This window comes from Ochotona curzoniae, unplaced genomic scaffold (genome assembly GCF_017591425.1).
Source record: "Ochotona curzoniae isolate NIBS_2020 unplaced genomic scaffold, NIBS_Ocur_1.0 contig_3819, whole genome shotgun sequence".
NCBI lineage: Eukaryota > Metazoa > Chordata > Mammalia > Lagomorpha > Ochotonidae > Ochotona > Ochotona curzoniae.
In genome coordinates, this window is record NW_024466004.1 from 2,755,480 (window position 1) to 2,770,611 (window position 15,132).

The 15,132-nt window shown below is 54.1% G+C and overlaps 1 protein-coding gene across 4 annotated transcripts; it reads left to right on the plus strand.

Annotated features, from left to right (window-relative positions):
- Window positions 1-8,371: 8,371 nt before the first annotated feature.
- CDKN1A (cyclin dependent kinase inhibitor 1A) lies at window positions 8,372-14,664 on the plus strand. 4 transcript variants are annotated; one of them, XM_040983271.1, is made up of 3 exons: window positions 8,372-8,518; window positions 12,123-12,578; window positions 13,398-14,664. In XM_040983271.1, exons 2-3 carry the CDS (start codon window positions 12,128-12,130, stop codon window positions 13,445-13,447), a joined length of 501 nt encoding a protein of 166 aa, XP_040839205.1. In that variant the 5' UTR covers window positions 8,372-8,518; window positions 12,123-12,127; the 3' UTR covers window positions 13,448-14,664. The 4 variants fall into 4 exon arrangements, with proteins under 4 accessions (XP_040839205.1, XP_040839203.1, XP_040839204.1 ...); XM_040983269.1 differs by having other exon boundaries at window positions 8,372-8,472; XM_040983270.1 differs by having other exon boundaries at window positions 8,376-8,469.
- The last annotated feature ends 468 nt before the right edge of the window (window positions 14,665-15,132 follow it).

Here is a 15,132-nt window from a genome sequence, read left to right on the forward strand (position 1 = left end):
TTGCGCTCACTTGGGGAGTGAATCATCGGATGGAAGATCTTCCTCTCTGTCTCTCCTCTCTGTATATCCTCCTTTCCAATGAAAAAATAATAAAAATAAATCTTTAAAAAAAAAAAACAAAAAAACATGCTGAATTGCTTAGTGGCAGTCCGTTACCTGCTGAGCTGAATACCCTGAGTGACTCTTCCTGGTTTGCTAGGTGACTGAGGGATATCCTGGCACGGGGCTGCTTCTGAAACATAACAGTGTATATTTGTCATAGTGGTCAGTGTCATCCCAACACCCATGAGCTGCGGGGGCACACAGGAGGAGACACAGCCATTGCTGTTCTTAGCAGGTGCAGGGCTATTAGAAGCCACGGGGGATGGGGAGAATAGCATCTCTGTGGTTCTGAGCTTGGTCCCAAGAGGGGCCGCCAGCAAATGGGGCTTGGGGACTGCAGCTGTTGCATTCCACAGTGGGGCTGCTGGCCCTAGGATCACAGATGATACTCAGGGCCACTAGAGAGAAGCAAAGCCAGGGACAAGCAGCTGATGGGAGGGGAGAGCTCTGACCCCTGCTTTGTATGACCTTAGCCAAAGCCAGCACCTCCAGGGGCCACTGTTTCCAGTCTATGCATGAGTCCAGAATATCTATCCTGAAAGGGGATGCGTGGGGGGACTGCTGAGCAGCAAGGCATGGATCTGGAGTCACTGAAACTCCACTTTGCTGTGCCATCAGAGACTCCAGATGGAGCCAGTGCTGTGGTACAGCGGCTTAAGTTACTGCCTGCGCACCAGTTTGAATCCTGGCTGCTCTGCTTTGGATTCAGCTCCCTGTTAACATACCTGGGAAAGCAGCAGAAAATGGCCCAAGTACTTTGGACTCTACACCTTTCAGGGAGACTCAGATGAAGTTCCAGACTCTGACTTTGCTCTCGCCGTTGTAGTCATCTGGAGAGAGGGGGCTAGCAGATGGAAGACATCTCTCTCAATCTCTCTTGAGATTAGAAAGAGCAAATCACAAGTCCATATGGCAATCCAACCAATCATAATCCAACCAATCATAATCCAAAAGGGAACAAGTGGTTATTGCCCTCAAGTCCATCCGTTAAGCTGAAGACCTAGGTCCCAGCTTCCCCAACAATGTAAGTTATCCTAAGAGATATGAAACAAATAATCTGGACACACTTACAAAGCTGCAGACATTCACCTTTCCCTGGCTTCTCTACCCACATTCCACTACTGCTAGACCTCACCTCACCTGGAACTCTAAAAAAATACACACATTAGAAAGACAAAGCATCTTAGCATTAACATCTTCAGAGTCCTGCCCAAGCCATGCTCAGAGGATACCTATCTTCACAGTCTGTCCACCAGGAAACCAGAGAGCAAGCAGGTGCTGGGGAGGCCAAGAGTCAGAGTGCCAGAGCAATGGAGGCACATGATCAAGAGGAAAAATAAATCAATCTTAAAAAAAAAACCCTCCAAATGCAAAACTCTTAGCACTTTGATGTCTGCTGGTGCTTTTCTTGAGAGGGGCTTAAAAATAATTCATTAGGGAAGAAAAAATTCGATGTACATTTTGTGTCTTTTGTGATGATCCAAGCAAAGCTAGAGGGCTTGTGGGAAAAGTGACTCAGAGGCATTGAGAGCGGGTTCACAAGTCTGCATCGAGTCCATGGGCAGTTCCCTGGTCCTCCAGCATCACGGTACCTGAAATTTCACCAACAGGGCTTCAATCCTTTTGATTCCTTTTTGTCCCACCACCAAAAAATGCATACAATGGTCATCTTCCAACACTCACCCTGAGAGGGACGTTGAGGTCCACACACCTGGGGGATGCTTCATGACAAAGCGTGCTAAGACAACATTAAATCGCATCAAGTGTTTGCTCCCAACTCTGTAATTTAGGCCGTGCTCATGAGCATGTCTTATCTCTACTCCGGATGGCTTTAACTAAGAGATTCAGCTGGGGTTGGAGGACCAGCCAACACGATGGTAGCCACATAGCTATTCAGGTAACTTTATTGTTGGCTAGGACACCAGCTGTTAGCTGAGAGGAGGAGTGGTCTTCACGATCCGCCATTATCCGTCATGTGACCCCTCTAGGGGACTTGGTTACACGTGGAGATCTGAGAGTAACTGGGCTTCCTACCTGGTGGTTCATCCACAAGCCAGACATAGCAAAGCGGAGGCAAATTTGAGACAGGACAAACCTGATTAGCCTCCCACAGCCCACACCCCATACCGTGCATTCCATGCACGGGGCTCAGGCAAGGATGTTTGGCAGCACCAAGGAACCTGCACACTTCAGGGAGCTCACACAGGCACCCCCATGCAGTCACTCAGTGCCACAGGCTGCCATCACACCACCTGGGACCTGACTTTGCCACCACGGTTGTGGAGGACAGAAGCCCTGGAGACACTTGCACACAGGGCCTCAGCCCTAAAGATACAAAAGCCTCTTGTGTCCCCATGACATTGGCAAGAGCTGGTCACATGACCCTTCTGGTCTGCAGCAGCCCCGCTAAGCGCCCCAGACAGCAGCTGCAAGATGGGTAAGTGGAACTGTCTTAGCCACAGGTGATGAAACTATTTATAAACTCAGGCCAGCTGTGGTTCATACAGATTAAGCTGCCACCTGCCAGGCCAGCACCCCCATCTGAGCTGCTGCACTTGCCACCCAGCTCCTTGTTTACGGCCTAGGATGGAAGCAGAGAATGGCCTACTATAACATGGGTCCCAGCACCCATGGGCAGATCCAGAGAGAACTCCTGGCTCCTGGTTTTGGCCTGGTCCAGCCTTGGCCGTCGTGGTCATTTGAGTAGTAAATCGGAAGACCTCTTTGTCTCTGTAACTCTGCTCTTCAAATATGTAAAATGAATCTTTAAAAAAGGGAAAAGTAAACATAAAATTTGATAGTGCTTATTTTTACAGGGAAAAGTGGCCTTAATTGAAAATATTTCTAGTTTTGGATTTGAATGATTGTTACGTTTTTTAAATGAATGAATAAATCAAAGAGAAGGCTCCAAAGCAGTGACACTGAGGCCAACCCTCAGAGTGCAACCAAAAGTGGTCCTTCCATAAACATGTATGGAGCTCCTGGGTACAAAGATGAATAAAGTACGGGCCTACTTGCTCTGCGTCCCAGGCTCCAAGAGGCCCACAGATGTGCAACCCAGCAGGCTCAAGGTGCTGGGAACCTGAAGGGTCAAGTGGGTTGGGTTGTGAAGGCTCAGTAGGAGTTCAGGCAGATAGGAGGATGTGAGTGTATGCTGGGGCAGGGGGAATATGCAGTCCCTTATTCCAGGAGAGGGAGCCCCCTCTGCAAGGGCCTGGAGAGCTCAGCCTTTGGATGGCCCCTCTCATTCCTGATTCTGGGTTGGAGTCCAGAGCTATTTGAATATTGATGATGTCACATGTGGGCTGTATAAAATTACCAACTTGAAAATGAGCCTGCTACAGGTCTACTGAGTTTATTTTACTACTTTTTAAAGATTGATTTATTTATATTTGAAAGGCATATTTACAGGGAGAAGGAGAGATGAGAGAGAGAGATCTTTTATCCCCAAATGGCCACAATGGAAGCTAATCTGAAGCCAAGAACCAGGTACTTCCTCTGGGTCTCCCACATAGGTGCAGGGGCCTAAAGATTTGGGCCATCTTCTGCTGCCTTCCCAGGTGCACTAGCAGGGAGCTGGATAAGAAATGGAGCAGCCAGGACTTGAACTGGTGCCCATATGGGATGCCAGTGCTGCAGGTGGAGACTTAGCCTGCTATGCCACAATGCCGGCCCAAGAGCTACTGAATTTCACATTCTGGCTGTGGTTACCTTGGCAGGGCCAGACTATATTCTGTCACGGACAGGCCTTTTACAGCCCATGGGCCAGATATTCCTGACGCTTGCCCCAAATGAATCAATGGACTGGTCACTCAATGTCATACCACTCAGAACTGCGGTGTGATCCATGTGTGGCAAGGCTAAGTACTTTGAGTAGAGGATCTTTGTTCATGAAAAACAGAGCCTCACACAGATTGTTGTAGGGTGATCGGCGCGAAAACACGGCAGCAACCTCATCTCTTGTCTCATGCGAAAGAGGAATTTTCACGCGGACACACTCTAGTTTGCAAAGTATGATTTATTTAGGAAAGAGGAAAAAAGAGCTCCTGGTGGGCATAGTACTTTTTTATACACCATTCTAAGGATGGTACTTCAAAGGGGTAAAGAAGAAAAGGAAAAGACCCAGCTATCCCACTCCTAGGAAAATACACAAAAGAAATTAAAACTACATGAGAAAGGGATCTGTAATCCTATATTTACAGCAACACAACCTACAATAGCAAAGACATGGAAGCAACCCATCCAAAGATGAATGACTAAAGAAAATGTGGTATGTGTATTCCATGGACTATTATTCAGCCATTAAAAAGAATGAAATTATACAATTTGCAACTAGATGGTTCCAACTAGAGACCATTATGCTCAGTGAAATAAGTCAATCCCCAAAACACAAATACCACATGTTCTCTCTAATATAAGGAATCCATCATGCAAATTGGAACGTATAGTGATGGAGTCATGGAGACCACCATATCCTGATATGAAGACACAATGCAGCGTGCATCTCTACTTCCATATCAAAGATGGACTCCCAATGAAACTGTTGGACACATCTAGACAATGGGATGCTGGACTGTCTGACATTGTCTGTACCAGCAATATCAGGGCACGCTTAAACAGCAGACTGATGGAATTGTAACTCCTTATGAAGAGCTGTGACATTATGGGAAAAATCAATTGGGGGTGGAAATTGTGGGGAATGGAATCCCAGAGTATACAGAATTGTACGATAAATTTCAAAAATTAAAAAAAATGTGGAAAAAAGAAAAGAAAAAAAAAATAGAATGAACATATTTGTGTTGGACAGCAATGTTTACCCAAAACCAAAGGTACAACAGCCTCCAGAAGTTGAAGACTAAAAAAGAACATTACTTTGACAGTGACCAAAGTGACAGGTCTGGACCATTCTTCTTGTTTTAAGAAATGGAGGGCCCGGCATGATAGCTTAGCGGCTAAAGTTATCACCATGAACGCACCAGGATCCCATATTGGCACCAGTTCTAATCCTGGCTGCTCCACTTCTCATCTAGCTCCCTGTTTGTAGCCTGGGAAAGCAGTGAAGGACAGACCAAAGCCTTGGGACCCTGCACCCACATGGGAGCTCTGGAAGAAGCTCCTGGCTCCTGGCTTCGGATCAGCACAGCACCGGCCATTGTGGTGCTCTTCCCAGAAGGAGAATGTGCTTGGGGGGCATGGGAGTGTATGGGATAGGAGGAAACTCCGTTTTTACATTTAAAAAGATAGTTTTACCAGGAGCATAATTAATATCTTAAAAGTTACCTCACCGGGGACTGCTTGCCGCCCACCTACCTCTTAAGTACTACAGGATGAGTTTCTAATGGTGAAATTCCAGGTTTAGGCATCAGGCTTGGGAAGCTGAATGTTTTTGTGATACAGAATCCATCCCACAGCGGCTTAGGATGCTGGCTGGGGAAAGCCCCTCGCAGCCCCGGGCTCCTTCTCCTTCCTCTGTGGATTACGACTATTTCTAAAAAAAAAAAAAAAAAAAGCCAGCAGGCAGCTTCTGCCTCCCGCCTGTGATTTCTCTGTCCCGCCCCCTCTGCGGGGTCTCACTTCTCCCGGTGGAGGTGAATTCCTCTGAAGGCTGCGGCCCCTGTCTGGGACTGCCCGGGGGCCTTTTCTAAGAAGTGGAGACATTGTTCCTACACTTCCTCTCACTTCCAAGGCAGCTCCTGCAGCCACTGGCTGGCCAGCCAGCCTCCTTCACATCCTCCCGCTGCAGGCTTCCCACTCTCCTCTCAGTCTCCCACCCCCACCCCAACACACACCCTCCCTACTTGGGGTGGGGGTGGGACTTGGGGGTGGGGTGCCCAAGCGCTCTCTGTGTTCCAGAGCTTCCTCAGGGCATGCCCAGGCAGCGGTCCTGACTGGTTCTCTGGCCTCCGGAACGTGTCCCAACATGTGTAGCCTGAGAGCTGCTCCATTCCCACTCAGTCCTTCTCCCCTGCTGGCCTGCTTTGGGATGGGGAGAAGGGGGCGAAGAGACAGGAGACACCCCCCTGCTGCACCCACAAGACCCCAGGAAGATCCTGGCTTGAGTTTCTCTGAATCCAATCTTGATTTGTAGCTCTCTGAGACCTGGGGGGTGTGTGTGCGCGCGCTTGTATGTACATGTGTGCACAGGTGTGCCTGTGTATGCTGGGAATCCGATCTTGTGAGTGTATTTCCATTAACACACTCCCTTTTCTTCAGGACACAAATCTCGCCCCCTGGAGCACATGCTTGGCTATCCATTCAAGTGCAAGGTCACACATCTATAAACCTATATATATATATGGATTTAATATTTTATATGTATGTGAAATATTAAACAATATCAGACACATCATGGGTGCCTTTAAAAACATTTGTGAAATGTTATGGCTGTGGTGAGACAGAAGCTACCATTTTTTTTGACTGCCCAACAACAAAAGAATTATTTCATTGTAAAGCTCTAGTTCCACAAAACCTTAAATAATTCACTACAAGCCTTCATTTTTAAAAAGTTCTTTTTGTTTTACTAAAGTAAACAAACAGACAATGTCAAGTCTATCTGAAATGCCTGCCAGGCTAGGCGGCAGGGGTGTGCCTGTCCTCCTGGCTGGACACTTGACGGCCTTGCCCGGGGACACAGCGGGGCAAGGGGGCATGGAGAGGTAGGTGCTGAGCTCCGGTGCCCACCCTCGCCTGGCTCCAGGGCCAGGCAGGTGACTGTGGGTGATGCTGCCATCCTTGCTGCCCCTCTGGGGCTCTGGCAGCCCCAGCAGAGGGGTGGGAGGGCTGTCCTCCCTGAGGTCAGCTGCTCAGGGGAAGCCGGCCGGGCATGCCTGGGCAGAGACTTGCAGACACAGCCCAGCCTGCGCTGTCAGCAGCTGTAGCTGCTCCCAGCCTGGATGGGCCTTGCACTGGGGATTTCTGCTGCTTTGCTGTCTGCAGACAGCAGGACTGCAGATGGCCCAGGTGAAGCCAGGAGGCCAAGGTGCTGAATGAGGAGGTCTGGGGGGCTGAGGGGGAGGGGGCAGTGTGGTGGGAACAGACAGGGGTTGGTTTTTTTTTTTTCCAGTCAGCACACTCCAGGAATCGTCCCTTTGCAAAGGCTCTCGGTAAACAGCATGGGAATGGTGGGTGTTTGATCTTTCCCTCTTTCTGTACCACGGAAACAGGTAGTAAGCTGTGGGCTGAGCTCCTGGCTGGGGCCCACCCAGCATTCCAACAAGCCACTGGCCTACTCCAGCCTCAGTTTCCCCAGTAGTGTTCGTGTATGATGTTGGAACTGTCTGGGAGTTACCACACCCAAATCCACAGCAATCCCCATGCTTTGTTCAGTTTTGGGAAAGGGGAGGTGGGTGTAGGGGACAAGCAAACTGCTTTAGGGTCTGCTTTCTCGCTTTCCCATGGAGACCAAGGGTCCCCAATTCTCCCCAAGTCGTGTGATAAGCAGCAAATTTGCATACTTCATTAAAAATGTATATATGTTTACTTGAAAAACCAAAAGAGATTTCCCATTCACAGGTTCATTCCCCCAATGTGCCTGCCACAGCTGGAGTGGGCCAGACAGAAGCCAGAGCCAGGAATCCCCTCTGGGTCTTCCTTGTGGGTGGTGGGCACTGAAGTATTTCATCTGTTGCTGCCCAGGCTGTGCCTTAGCCAGGAGCTGGAATGGGAAGCAGAGCTGGGACCCGGACTGAGTTCTGTGCGCCTCAGTTTACTCATTTGTGAAACTACTGGGGCTGAACCCCCTTCTGGCTTCAGCCACTTCGCTGGGGCGTCGTGAAGGAAAGCCTAGGGACAGTGGAACATTTCTGAAAACTGTAGAGAGCCACATGATTTTTATTATATATGGATTTTTTAATATAAAAAAATAATGTCATGCTTCCTGATGTTTGCTTCAGCCGGGTCAATCCTTGTTTATAGAGTCGGCCAGTGGCGGGCTCCGGAGAGAGCCCTTGCTCTGTCCAAGCTGCCCCTCCAGCGTAGTGCCAACTCCCCACCCCCTCCCCTAACGTACAACACGCCGCTTGCGGCTTTAGGTCTCGAGGAAATGGCTCCGGCAGACAACCCAGGCGACGGCTGCGGGGAGGAGGGCGCGCCCTCCCGCAGCACGCGAGGCTCCGGGCCGGCCGCCCTGCTGGAGCTCGGCCAGGCTCCGGCAGCCAGAAGGAACCCGGGCGCGGGCGCAGCCGGCCACGGCGGCGGCTGCGGTGGCGAGGTGGGCCGAGCACCGGGGCCCGCCCTCAGGAGGCGGGGCGGGCAGTGGTTATATCAGGGCCTTTCCGAACGACGCCCGCCGAGGTGTACGCAGCTGCCCAGCCAGTCCTTGGAGAGCCAGAGGCGGGTGCCGAGTCACGAAGACACCGACAGCCCGAGGAGGTGAGCGAGAGGCGGAGAGCGGCTCCGAGCGCAGCCGGGCGTATCGGTGCGTGGCTGGGACCGGGGCGTGCGCTGCGTTCGCAAGGTGTTTCCGTAGCAGGTGAACGGCGCGCGTGGGTCTGTTTGTGCGCGCTCGGAACTTGGGTACCAGGGGATCCCCTGCTGTGCACAGCTGCCTTGGGAGCTCAGCTGAGGCGAAGGGAGGCGTGGACGGCACAGCCCCGGGGAGCTCGGTCCTTGGAGCCGGTGCCCCCTGCGACCGCTGGCGACGTGGAGATGAAACCCGGGTCCCCAAAGGGGCCCAGAAGGGGCGGGGGACGTTGAGTGGTACAGGTTCTTTTGGGATCGGCGCCTGGGAGGGGCTCGGATCCAACCCGGGGTTCCTGAGTTTCCAGGTCCCTTCAATGCCGCAGTGTCCGCCTCCCCGGTGGAGCGCTGAGGTCAGCGCGGGCTGTGTCCCTGGCCCTCGGGAACTTGCCAGGACACGTCCCCTAAGGACGATGGAGGAGGTGACTCACTGTGACAAGGAGACCCGCGGGACGGACCCCGCCCGGGCTGGGCGAGGTGACACACGACTTTTCCCTGCTTCCCCAATACCCCCTCCCCCTGCAATCTCGGTGCCCCCCTCGGCACAGTGACCTATTTGGCCAGTACAACGTGTTCCCAGGAAAGCCGGGACACTAGGAGGTCCAGGACCGGGTGTCCGGTCCCCCTCACGGCGCGCCCTGGGGGACCTGGAGCCACGGCAGGGAGCCAGGCCGGCAGTCGCAGGGGGCCCACTCAAGCCTTTCCCCTCGACCCGGAAGACCCCCAGCCCAGTTCGCCCTGGGGTCGGGCTCTGGAGCCCCGGGAGAGAGCGGAGCCCTGCACTGCCCAGCAGTAGGACGCTCCCGACGCACCCCTAATTTCTCCAACCTCCGTTACTCTCCAGACTCGCTTGGGCGCCTAAGAAGGTTCGCATCCTGACGGGATGGGGGGCTTGGGGGAGGGCTTGGCTGCCCTGGGGCTCTGCCCAACGCCTTAGCGCCCGGAGGCTCCCTGACCTCGGCTGAGCGCTGCCGTGTGGGCAGGGGACCGTCGCCCCTACGCTTTACCCACTGCATCCCGGGGGTCTCCCGCGCCCCCTCGGGGGTGCACCGGAATCCTGGGGGCTGGACGAGGCCCTTCGGGGGACGCCCAGACTGCTTTTCCCCAACTTCCCGCCTTCCACGTCGCGTTACGGGGAGTAGTTTCGAGCGGTTTTGTTTTCTTTGCCGCCGTCTATTTTTATTTTCCAGGGATCTGACTCATCCCGCGCTCTGGGCGTGGAGATCAGGTGGAGGGGCCGGGTCTCGGCGCGCTGGTGCCTCCGTGGGGGCTACACGCGTCTCTGTGGTGTCTCTCCCTGCATGTCCACATGCGTGCCTGGAGCGTCTCTCGGCGCGTCGATCACAGTCTTGTCCCTGTGCGTGTCCCAGACGGTGCGCCCGGGGCGAGCGCGCGCTTTCCGTGGCCGCGGTGGCGCGGGCGGGACTTTCGGGCTGTGCCGGCTCAGCGTGACGTGTTCGCGGAGCGGGCTCCTCCTGCTCTCCCCGCCCCGAGTGACGCGCGGCCGGAGTGGAAGCGCAATGCCGGCGGGCGGGAGCGCAGTGGGCAGGAAACTGACTCATCACGGCCGCTCCCGGCGAGCTGGCCCTGCCCACGCGCCGCCCGCCCGCGCGTGGTGTCCTGGAGACTGGCGCCTCCTGCCGGCCTGGGCGCGAAGGGCCAGCCCGCCCCGGGCACCCCAGACAAAAAGCAACCCTGTGCTTGATGATACTTAGCTAATTCGTGCTACTTTCCGGCATACTAAGATGTTAAGGCGAGGAAGTTCCTCTCCCTGACTTGTTTGTACAAGGAGGGTTTGAGATGGAATTGGGTTTTTTGTCTTTGGTTTGTTTTTGAGTTAGCAGTACTGATCACAGGCAGGAGGGTTGAGAGAAGGCAGTGTGATTCCACCTCCCCAACCGTGGGGTACCAACCCACCAGTGCGTACCCCAAGAGAGTCCAGTTGGGAAATGGTGCCAGTCATTAAGTCCACTTCAGTTTGGACTAAGTTGCTTAGGGTGGGGTAAGGAATCGATGTGTATCCCCAAAACATGCCCTTTCCCTGCACCCAGAGAGGAGTTTGGTGGGCCTGGGAATGAGAGAGGACTTGGGGCGCAGGGTCAGTGTCGAGCCAGGACTGTCCACGTGAGCCTGAGAAGTGATTCTTTGGGAGCTGGCACAGGTTTCCTTTGCAGGGTCGTTACTGTTTATTAACTGCTTGGAACAGCCCTGGAGAGAGTGGACACAGATTCTTAGGGGGAGAGGGAGGTGGGTGGCCTTCTGCTTTAACAGCTATGTGATTTGGGGACAAGTCTCAGCTCTCTTTGAATGAGGTCACCAAGTGCTTCTTCTCTCCAGCCAGCTGAGTACTGAAGTCATGAGCTCCCCTTGCCAGGTGCTGCAGGTGTTAGGGTGTCCCTTGGCATTGCTGGTAACCCAGTTCCCTGCCCAGGCAGCGTCAGGCTAGGGCGGAGCAGGTGGGTGGTTGGGTGTGTTTCTTAGCCGACTCACCCTCGCTTTCCTGGGGAGGGAGGAGAGGAGCCAGGTGGACCCGCCACCCTTTCTTCTCACTCTTTCCTTACTCACTGATGAGTTCCTTGGAGCAGGCCTTTCCTGGGAAAGCTCTAGACTTGGAATCACCTGGTGTGCCTGGCAGGCTGTGCTGGCTCAGCCTGGGAGAGCTCATCAGCCTAGCCTCGCCCGGCTCAGCCTCTCCCTCCCCCTGGGCCACCCGGCTGCTGACACCCTTGAGAAAAGCCCCCCAGCTGGCGGCACCTGTCAGCTGCTGTCTGGAGGGGGAGTGAAGGGGAGGCGGCCGAGCCAGAGCAGCAGGCATGGAGGAGTCATGGCAACACTGTCTTAGCTTCCCTGGCAGGGTCCCAAGGCTTTGGCCCATCCTCTTCTGCCTTCCCAGGCCACAAGCAGGGAACTAGAAGGGAAGTGAAACAGCCGGGTCTTGAACTAGCACTCATATGGAATGCTGATGTCACAAGCAGAGGCTTAACCAACTATACCATGTCTATGGACCCCATTTAAAGGCGTGGAAACTGAGTCCCAGAGCCATGCAATGGCTTTGGAAAATCTAGGTGGGAAGTTGCGGAACTAGAATGGTAACTGCAGGCCTAGGTGCTTTCTGACTTCGGGGGTCTGGGTTGAGGGGTTCGGGAACCTGGAGGAGCTGTGACCCAAACCTCCATGTGGGAGTGGATTGTCAGGGCTGGCCATGGCTGCAGTTAGGAAACCGTTGGACTCTGGCAATTCACACCCATTTGGGACATTCACACGCCTAAGCGATACTTTGGGGGGAAAAACAAATTGATTTTAGCTGATAACATGTGGAGGCAAACAGGACCCTGAGCCCTGCTGGGGCAGTGAAGTTGTCCTTGTGGACATAACCTGCCCTCCACTGCCCATGCCCCCGGAGACATGGGTGTGCCAGGCTGGCTGAGCTCTGCCTGCACAAACGAGGTCCGTGGGTGGCAGCTGTGGCAGCTGAGTCACGCAGCGGAGCCCCAGCCCACACCCCATGAGAGACATGAGTGCCTCCTCACCAGGGTCTCTCTCTCCCATTGTCCCAATCCCAGGCACCATGTCGCAGCTGTCATTGTCTGACGAGATGCCACAGTCCCCCCGCCGGAGCAAGGCCTGCCGCCGCCTCTTCGGCCCTGTGGACAGCGAGCAGCTGCGCCGTGACTGTGATGCGCTGATGGCCAGCTGCCTGCAGGAAGCCCGGGAGCGCTGGAACTTCGACTTTGTCACCGAGACGCCACTGGAGGGCAACTTTGCCTGGGAGCGTGTGCGGGGCCTGGGCCTGCCCAAGCTTTACCTTTCCCCAGGGCCCCGGAATGGCCATGATGACCTGGGAGGTGGTAAGCTGCCTGGCCCCTCAGCGGTCCTGCTGCCGGGCTCAGCTCAGGAGGATCACGTGGCCCTGTCGCTGTCCTGCACCCTCGTGCCTCACTCCCCTGAGCGGCCGGAGGATTCCCCAGGTGCACCTGGCAGCTCTCAGGGACGAAAGCGGCGGCAGACCAGCATGACAGGTGAGGACGAGGCGGGGGACAGTCCCAGGCCTGCCCTGTAGACTCTGGCTCCAGGCCTGAAGAAGGGAGGCCACCTTTTGGAGGGAGGTCATAGCTAGTATCCATTGAGAGTACACTTCCTGTGATGGCGGTGTGTCTTGTTCCTTGCCTTACTCAATGCCTGGGATCCAGAAAGGGGTCTGGCACAGAGGAGATTCAAATGTTGATGAAGACATCTGGTCACTTGGCACACAGGGCCCTGCACCAAAGCCTGTATGTATGGAGACCATTTCATGTCACCGTTACTGTGCCCTGCCCTAGTGAAGTCTCATTTTCTATTTATAACTTATCCCTTTGAGAGACAGAGAGGCATCTTCCTCTTAATAGCCTGGGTCGAGGTTGAAGGCAGGAGCTGGGAATTCAATCCAGGTCTCCCCTGTGGGACCCACTTTCTTGGGTTATCACCTGCAGAGCCTGCATAAGCAAGGATCCTGGGGCCACGAATCAGAGGCAGGAATGCAGCCAAGCATTCTGGTACAGCATTCAGGCTTCTTTACCCGTCGGCTGAAGGCTGCCAAGCACGGGGCACAGGGCTTGTGGGACGGAGGGGCCCAGTCTGTGTTGCAGCTGAGTCCATTGAAGTGGCCGTGTTTGGTGGCTCTTGCTCCGGGCAGCATGGCCCAGCCCAGCCCTGTGGGGGAGGGGATCACACCTGTGCTGCTATGGTTCCTCTCTCTACCTGGCAGGGAGGTCCCCTCAGCCCTGCCACACACTGTGTGGTTCCAGGTGCCATCTCCCCAGCCTGGCTGACTTTCCTGCTCTCTCTCTCCCTCCCTGCAGATTTCTACCACTCCAAACGCCGGCTCGTCTTCTCCCGGAGGAAGCCCTGATGGGTCTGCTGGAGACTGCCGCTCCTGGAAGCCCAGGGGCCCCTTGAAGGCTCCCTTGCTCCTCTCTGCCTCCCTTGGCCCTTCCCTATGTGTGTCTTAATTATTATTTGTGTTTTAATTTAAACTCTCCCTCATGTACATACCTGGGTTGCCCTGACTCCCCTCTCCCAGCCTCTGGCATTAGACTTATTTAAGAAGAAATTAGGCAGTAGAGTAATAGGTGCCCCCAGAGTGTTGGGTGTTTTTATTATATGAACTGTTATTTAACGCCTTCTGTCCTACGCCTTTGTCTATAGGTGACCTGGGGCTGGCTCCTTCCCAGGCCAGCACCCGTCCCCAGCCCCGGCCCTTCCCTGAATTCTCAGCGTGAATTCCTTGAGAAGGAAACTCCCAGCACTTTGGAGGGGGACCATCCCCGAGAACTACAGGGTCTCCTCGCCTCCTCTAAGGTTGCACAGGGGACTCTGAGCTGGGCACAGCCTAAACAGACCTGGGGACTCAGTGTCCTGCTGGCCCTAAAGCCCTCTCTGTTTTTGGAAAGAAAGGGTCCTGTAGCAGCCCCTTCTCTGGCCACTGGGGAGCCTGCTCCTCACCCCACCCCCAGCAGCTACCCCTCATTTCCATTAGGGCTCTAATGTCCCTCCTGCTGCTCTCTCTCCTCCCTGCCCTCCCCTGTCCCCCCAGTGCTCTCCTAGCTCCAGGTAGCTTGGTGGCCAGGAAGGGCAAGCAGTCAGGCAACCCAGGCCTGCCTCTGTGGTGGCCTGGGGGTGGGGTCCTGCCTCGTGGGATGGCCTCCCGCAGTGGGGATCTCCGTGAGTCGGTGCTTGTGGAAAGTGGGTTTTTTAGGAGGAAGACCCCTGTCCCTGGAAGTCTGTCTGCCCCATCCCCTCCCCATCTCATTGCACTTTGAGTAGCAGCTGAACAAGGAGCAGGGCAGAGGCTGTGGAGGACACACTGGGTGGGGCTGGGAGTGGTGGCTTTGTGTCGCTGGAGGTGCTGAAGCAGTTAGTGGTTCTGATCCCAAGCCCCTTCCAGCTCCTGTGATGTCCTGGCCTGGAATATTTGTGTCCCTCCCCACATGTCCTAGTGCCCTTGTCTCTCCACCTAGACCACACACCTCTCAGGGGGCAGGGACTACGCCCCCTTCTTTCCTGTGTCCTTCACAGCCCCTACCCCAATGCTGAGTATACAGCAGGTGCTCAATAAATATTCCTTAATAACTTGTGCATTATTGTTGTGGTCATTATACTTTGTCATTTATGAAAATAAATAGATGAGGCTGGGGGATGTTTTGATTAAAAATAATTTTACAGATTAAACATTTACATTTTTTAGAAGAAATTTTATTTATTATTTGTTTGAAAGAGTAATCAAGGCAGAAATCTTCAATCTGCTGTTTCACACCTAGATAGCCACATGGCCAGCACAGGACCAGGCCCAACCCAGGAGCTCCATCCACGTCTCCCACATGGTGCAGGGACCTACACATTTGCACCATCTTCCTCTGCTTTCCTAGGTGCATTAGCAGGGAGCTGGATGGGAAGTGGAGCAGCTGGTACCCACATGGGATGTCAGCATTGCAAGTCTTAATCAGCTATGCCACTGTGCCGGGCCAAGCATTTACATTTTAAAACTTCAGAAAGCTTGGGACCAGCGCGATAGTTCAGTTGGGTAAATTCTCTGCC

Excerpts from the sequence above, each read along its gene's own strand:
- CDKN1A (XM_040983271.1), top strand. The coding sequence starts at position 12,128 with ATGTCGCAGCTGTCATTGTCTGACGAGATGCCACAGTCCCCCCGCCGG. Across the intron at positions 12,579-13,397 it reads GCGGCAGACCAGCATGACAG|ATTTCTACCACTCCAAACGC; the intron begins GTGAGGACGAGG and ends CCCTCCCTGCAG.